General features: G+C 43.7%; 1 protein-coding gene across 3 annotated transcripts; it reads left to right on the top strand.

Moving 5' to 3' along the window:
* On the top strand, positions 1–4,605 carry LOC309517029 (mothers against decapentaplegic homolog 3-like). Of its 3 annotated transcripts, XM_082196032.1 has the most exons (3): positions 9–71; positions 111–140; positions 249–4,605. In XM_082196032.1, the coding sequence occupies exons 1-3, from the start codon at positions 34–36 to the stop codon at positions 1,300–1,302; spliced, it is 1,122 nt and encodes a 373-aa protein (XP_082052158.1). In that variant the 5' UTR covers positions 9–33; the 3' UTR covers positions 1,303–4,605. The 3 variants fall into 3 exon arrangements, with proteins under 3 accessions (XP_082052156.1, XP_082052158.1, XP_082052157.1); XM_082196031.1 differs by having other exon boundaries at positions 111–4,605; XM_082196030.1 differs by having other exon boundaries at positions 1–4,605.
* Positions 4,606–6,814: the final 2,209 nt, after the last annotated feature.

The raw sequence follows: 6,814 nt of genomic DNA, 5'->3' as shown, positions 1-6,814 counted from the left end.
CTTGGAAGAAGCACCCATGTCCCTGGAAGCAGCATGTCTGTCCCTGGAAGCAGCACCTCTGTCCCTGGAAGCAGCACCTTTTTCCCTGGAAGCAGCATGTCTGTCCTTGGAAGCAGCACCCATGTCCCTGAAAGCAGCACCTTTGTCCCTGTCCCTGGAAGCAGCACCTTTGTCCCTATCCCTGGAAGCAGCACCTTTGTCCCTATCCTTGGAAGCAGCACCTTTGTCCCTGTCCCTGGAAGCAGCACCTCTGCCCCTGGAAGAAGCAGCACCTTTGTCCCTGTCCCTGGAAGCAGCACCTCTGTCCCTGGAAGAAGCCGCACCTTTGTCCCTGCTGGAAGCAGCACCTCTGTCTCTGGAAAAAGCAGCACCTCTGACCCTGGAAGCAGCACCTCTGTCTCTGGAAGAAGCAGCACCTCTGTCCCTGGAAGCAGCACCTCTGTCCCTGGAAGTAGCACCTCTGACCCTGGAAGCAGCACCTCTGACCCCCAAAAGAGAACCTCTGCCCCTGAAATGAGAACCTCTGTCCCTAAAAAGTGCACCTCTAAAAGCAGCACCTCTGTCCGTAAAAGCAGCACCTTTGTAGAAACACCATCCACTGTGCTTCATTGTCGTCCTGAGAGTACAGCAGCCAGCACTAGTAGTAGTAGCCAGCAGGAAAAACCTGAAGCTCTGGTGATCCCTGGACCCAGTAATGTGAACATCAAGCCCGTCCCGTACTCTGAACCAGCCTTTTGGTGTTCCATCACCTACTACGAGCTCGGCCAACGGGTTGGGGAGAGCTTCCATGCTTACCAGCACTCTGTGATTGTAGATGGTGGTACCGACCCTATCAATGCTGAACGTTTCTGCTTAGGCCATCAGACCAATATCCACCGTGATTCTGAGGTGGAGCAAGCCAGAATGTACATCAGGGAAGGAGTGAGACTCTGCTATGAAGACGGGGACGTGTCTCTGGAGTGCCTTAGCAAGACTCCCGTTTTTGTCCAGTCTCTCATGTGTAACCAGCGCTATGGAGTGCTTCCGAACACTGTTATCAAGATTCCAAAAGAATGCAACTTGAAAATTTTCCGTAAGGATGTATTTGGTGAAAGTTTGTCCAAGGCTGCAACCCAGGGCTTTGAAGCAGTCTACCAGCTGATGAAGATGTGCATCATCCGAATGAGCTTCGTCAAGCCCTGGGGACTTGAACACAAGCGGCAGACACTCGCGAGTGTTCCCTACTGGATTGAGATCCATCTGAATGGCCCCTTGCAGTGGTTGGACAAGGTCTTGAACCGGCTTTGTTCTCCAACCACCTGATGTTCCAGCAAGTATTAAAGAAGTTAGAAGCAGAAGCCAAGACCAGGAAATGGAATTCGTTTCACTCCTGGCAGAGAGAAACCTAAGTTATATTCAGTATCATTAGGCTCATTTCTATCTTGCTTTTTTGGTTGTTTTTTTCTGGACCGAAATAGAAGTAATAGATTTAAAACAGTAGATATATAAAAAAATCTATTTGAAATGTAAATATATTTAATATGTCTAGCTCAGTACTAAGCACTTGGCCACAGGCAGATGTCCTTTGCATCTGTGTGATGATACCAGCTTTCACTTATGCATCTGAGAAGCTTGCTGGATGGGCTGCCAAACAGGGGATACCCGGGAGCAAATGTAGTGGGAATCCCTTAATGTTGCAGAATAATGGGACAAGGTGTTTAAGGAGATTTCTCTAACAGCAGATAAAACTCTTGTCTCATCTCTGCATCTGGTGCCTTAAATACCTTAAAAACAAGGAACTCACCCCTCGCCTTTCGATGGCAGCAATAATGTACGTTACAACGTTTTGAAAAATATTGAGTTAGTCAGTTTGGACCATTGGTCCTCAAGCGTCTGGCAAGGAAAAAAAAAGTATCCCCATAAACTGCAAGTCTCTAGGGGTTCTAGTAAAAAAGGTAGGCTTTTTGTAATAAGCTAGACTTTTTGTTTGATTTCATATTATTTATGAATAAGGTTCTTCAAGCCTATGCTTAAGTATGGTTACATGAAAATACAATTCACAAAATTTAGCACTTATGCTATTTGATTTAATAATATTTTTTTCTTATTCTTATTATTTCTAATCAATGGTGCACACATAAGAAAGAAAATGGTGCACACATAAGAAAGAAAGTAAATTAATATTTTTGTTTGGTTATTTTTGAGTTCAAAAGTATTGCTAATGACTGCATAATTTTTTTTAAGGCCGTGTAGTAAAAATGACAGGCTTTTTGCAATGCTGTCTGATTTCATTTTGTCTTTGAATATACAGTCTATGCTAAAGTATGGGTTACATGAAATTACAATCAACAAGATTTAACAGACTCATGCTATTTGATTTCCCCCTCACTCTTATTAAAGCTCTATTAATTTTTGATATATTCATTATATTTTACTCTTATATTTCTGTTCACGTGGTGCAGACGTAAGAAAGCAAGCAAATTAAGATTAGCATCTTTGCTTGAGCCACCTCTTGAGTTCAGCATATTGCTAATTACTGTAGGATTTTTTTTTCAAATATGTGCAAGTACTTGTTAAGTACAGCAAAATATTGCTAAGATTTATGTTCCATGTCTGCACTGATCCTGCATGATGATTTTTTTCTCTCCCCCCCCTTTATTTTTCCTTCTGTTAGCTTTAAAAGTTCAATAAATAAAAAGTTCAATAAAACAAAAAGTTCAATAAACAAAAGGTCTCAGGCTCAATCTTTGGCATCTATACCTAAAAGGATCAGATAGCAGATGATGGGGAAAACCTTCATTTGAGATCCTAAAAAGAGTAATAGAAGCATAGATTTGTAGGGTTGGAAGGGACACAGAGGGTCATCTAGTCCAACCCCCTGCAATGCAGGAATTTCGGCTAACGCATCCATGGCCATCCAAACCTCTGCTTAAAAACTTACAAGGAAGGAGAGTCATTGCCAGTCAGAGTGGACAAAACTGAGCTAGGTAAAGAGAGTTCTAAGGCAAAGTGCTGGGGTGTGTCAAGATCAAAAGCAAATAAAAACATTGTTGGGTCAACTCTTGCCTTACTTTTCAGACTAAGAAATAAATTACTGACCAAATCTGGGCTAGAGAAACAATGGCCAGCTGGGGTCCCAGCTTGAGTTAGGAAATTAAAAGGAAGTTTGTATGGAAGGTGCTTCTCCCTGGAGTTTTGTGGAACAGACAGACTTATTAAAATACATTTAAAATATCTAAAGTGCCAAGACAGACACATGAAGTACAAACTGTACATAGTGACACATCTGTGCAATTCCATTTGCCATAGCAGTGAGATTTAATTGGGGAGAGGCTGTATCCTTGGTGTTAAGTGCTCCTGAATAACATGTTTCCAAACAGTGCATTTAGATATTCTTTCTCTCATTAAGGCGTTGAGGACTCTTGTACAATGGTCAAACATTTTCATCTCTGATGAAGTGCAGTTTCAAATCTACAGAAGTGTATGAAAATTAAAGCAATGATTCTCCCATTCATCTCTCAGGATGTTGATGCCTGCTGAAGCTAAACGAATGTTTTAAGATATTCCTTTGCAGAATATATGTCCCACGAAGCCAAATGCATTCAGCCAGCCCTGCCCTGTAAAGCCCTCCTCTATTTTGAAGTCCCAGAAAAGCAACAAAAAGAGAGAGGTCCTCAGTGGACTGTCAAGCATCACTGTTGAATTGCAGAAGATGGCATGGTTGGGTGGCTGTGCTCACCTCGCTTCTGGTTGGCTGTGTCACTGCTGCTTACCATGATGTAACAGACTGAGGTTGAATCCTGACAAGACAGAAGTACTGTTTTGGAGGGACAGGGGGCGGGCGGTTGTGGGGGATTCCTTGGTCCTGAATGGGGTAACTGTGCCCCTGAAGGACCAGGTGCGCATCTGGTACACCAGCTCCATCTGGTACACAGGCTGAGACCCTACCCGCCTGCAGACTGTCTTGCCAGAGTGGTGCATGCTCTAGTTATCTCCCGCTTGGACAACTGTAATGCATTCTACATGGGGCTACTTTTGAAGGTGACCCAGAAACTGCAATTAATTCAGAATGCGGCAGCTAGATTGGTGACCGGGAGTGGCCGCCGGGACAACACCGGTCCTGAGAGATCTGCATTGGCTCCTAGTATGTTTCCGAGCACAATTCAAACTGTTGGCGCTGACCTTTAAAGCCCTAAATGGCCTTGGTCCTGTATAACGGAAGGAGCATCTCCACCCCCATCGTTCAGTCCGGACACTGAGATCCAGCACCGAGGGCCTTCTGGCGGTTCCCTCATTGCGAGGTTACAGGGAACCAGACAGAGGGCCTTCTCAGTAGTGGCGCCCGCCCTGTGGAACACCCTCCCTTCAGACGTGAAGGAAATAAGCAGCTAACTTCTCTTTAAAAGACATCTGAAGGCAGCCCTGTTCAGAGAAGTTTTTAATATTTAATGCTGTACTGTTTTTAACACTTGATTGGGAGCCGCCCAGAGTGGCTGGGGAAACTCAGCCAGATGGGTGGGGTATAAATAATAAATTATTATTATTATTATTATTATTATTATTATTATTATTATTATGTAGAGAGGGAAGGGGTGAGATGGCGGTGAGGTTGGCAGCTTGCAAATGTGCTGGCAGAGCCAATCTGCACCAACTTCAGGCCTTCCTCCCTTTCAGCAGGGTTACACCAACTGGAGGTCAAGCAACCACTGTCACCCCACATGTTGTCCACTACTGCTGTTTAAGTATGTTGGTTTGAAAGCAGCAGCAATTCACATACATTTTGACAATGGAAACTGGTGTGCTTTGGGACTGGTAGGGCAAAAGGCAGGAAGGCTACAGCCAGTATTACGCAGAACCAGTTACTGCTGCTTCTGTTCCCATCCTCCTCCCTGCTGAGCTCTGCAAAGACAACACTGAGATTGAAGAGAATGAGGATGGCAGTCACTGCCAGCTCCTGGGCAGGTTTTAAGTAAGGAAGTCAGCAGGTGGAAGCTGGCTGAGGGCAGGCTGAGGATGGTGGTGCCTCATTCATCCCTATGGATCAGGCTTCGCTTCATTCTGGAGAGATTATCTGAACGTGTATCTCCACTCCTTGCTGAAAATGTGTAGGCTGCTGTTAGATGGCACGAGCCAGCTTTGTGGATTTATAGAACAGATATTTCTTTATGCTGCAATTCATACTGACAATAGGTCCAATCCATGCAGATGTTGGCCAAGAGTAGCATATTCATGTCCTTTTCCTGAAGCCTGTTTTTCAGAGATGCAAGTTACGTGCAGACATTCATCAGTATTCAGTCTCTTAAATAACACTCCTCTGACAGTCAGCTGAGTTGTAATCCCAATCTAAAAGCACACTCCCCCCCCTATCAGGAGTTGGGAGCAATTTGCAGTTGCCTCTTTCATAACCTATGAAAATTAGCTGAAGTGTTAAATCTCATTGATGAGTTAGGAACTGTAGCATCACAGCATCACATCACAGCATTCTTTTCCATTTTCCATTAATATATTATTTTGTTTCTGTACTTAGTTTCCTTCTGAGCAATTGAAAACACTTCTTATTTAGTTGCTTTCAAGTGTGCACATTTAGCCTTTGATCCCTGCTGTTCCCTTAATTTTCAGTGGAATTTACCCCCCCCCCGCCCCCTACATGAGATGGTGCATTCTGCTCAATTAAAATACATAATAAGGAAAACAGCAATGTGTGTGTACAATTTGATGAAGTCAGAAGTTATTTTGCAGATCTTTGCATTCACCTCTGTGAAATCTGTGTCCAGTGGCAGCATCTGGCTTGACAGGTGTTTCTTTAGATATTATATCTTTTATAAATGTAGCCCACACATATTAAATTCTACACTAACAATATCACAGGTGCTAATGCAACAATGCACAAGTTGTCTGATTAGGAAATTAACCCTGCTGCCAGGCATCTTCATGCTACTGGACATGATCCAGGCAAATACTTAGAACTTAGTTGTCTTAATTGGAGAATGAAATCAAAGGGACTGAGAAGTGCTTAACTATGGGTTGTACTCAGTGATTGCACAGCACATCAAATGAGTTTTTCAATGGTGGTGAAGATATCAATACTGGCAGAGAAATCCAAATTCCTTTTGCTCTGGGCTGGGTCTTTGGGCAGCGGTCCATCTAGCAGCAACGCTGACCTCTGACATCCTCCTGTCACCTGTGGAGTGATGCCAGCATTGTTCAAAAGGTGCAGAGATTCCCCTTCTGCCTGCAGATATGCTGTCAGAGATTCACCAGGCAGCAGGCAGTAGAAAGCCTGAAAAGAGGATGTTCTAAGTTGGGGTTGAGCTAGTCTGGGATCCATTGGATCCCAAGCCAGTGCTGCTGCCATCATGTCTTGGCTTTGGACCTATGGCTGTGCCAGCTCCAGGTCAGAGCATCAATAAGTCTGTCCTTCACCTTCCACTCTGGCTGACCATCCCATTTTGTCCAGCATTCTGCTCTTACAGTGGCAACCAGATGCCTATAGGAAGCCCAAGAGCAGGACCTGAATTCAACAGCACTTACTTTACCTTGCTGATTCACCTGCTTAATGCATTAACCAATCTATTGGATTAATGCACCTATTTATCAATACAATGCATTACCTTTATTTATTGACTAACGTTTCACTAATGTTTACAGGTATGTCTTAAAAATGTCACATATGATAATCTCATAAAGAAGAAGAAAGTAAAAAATAAGGGGTAACTCCATCTTGCATCCCTTCTTCAAAGTTGGAGGAAAATCACCTGTTCAGGTCTGATCTTTGTGCTTGAACTTCATGCCCATCACTTGGACTTGATTTGCTAGTGAAATTGTTCTGTGTCTT

The sequence above is a fragment of the Podarcis vaucheri genome (assembly GCF_965113315.1).
Source record: "Podarcis vaucheri genome assembly, chromosome: 13".
NCBI classification, from domain to species: Eukaryota; Metazoa; Chordata; class Lepidosauria; order Squamata; family Lacertidae; genus Podarcis; species Podarcis vaucheri.
Note: the sequence above shows the minus strand (reverse complement) of the source record. Positions and strands in the feature narration are given on the sequence as shown.

What these genes read in the sequence shown, in the direction of transcription:
- LOC309517029 (XM_082196030.1), top strand. Translation starts at nt 34, where the DNA reads ATGTCTGTCCCTGGAAGCAGCACCTCTGTCCCTGGAAGCAGCACCTTT.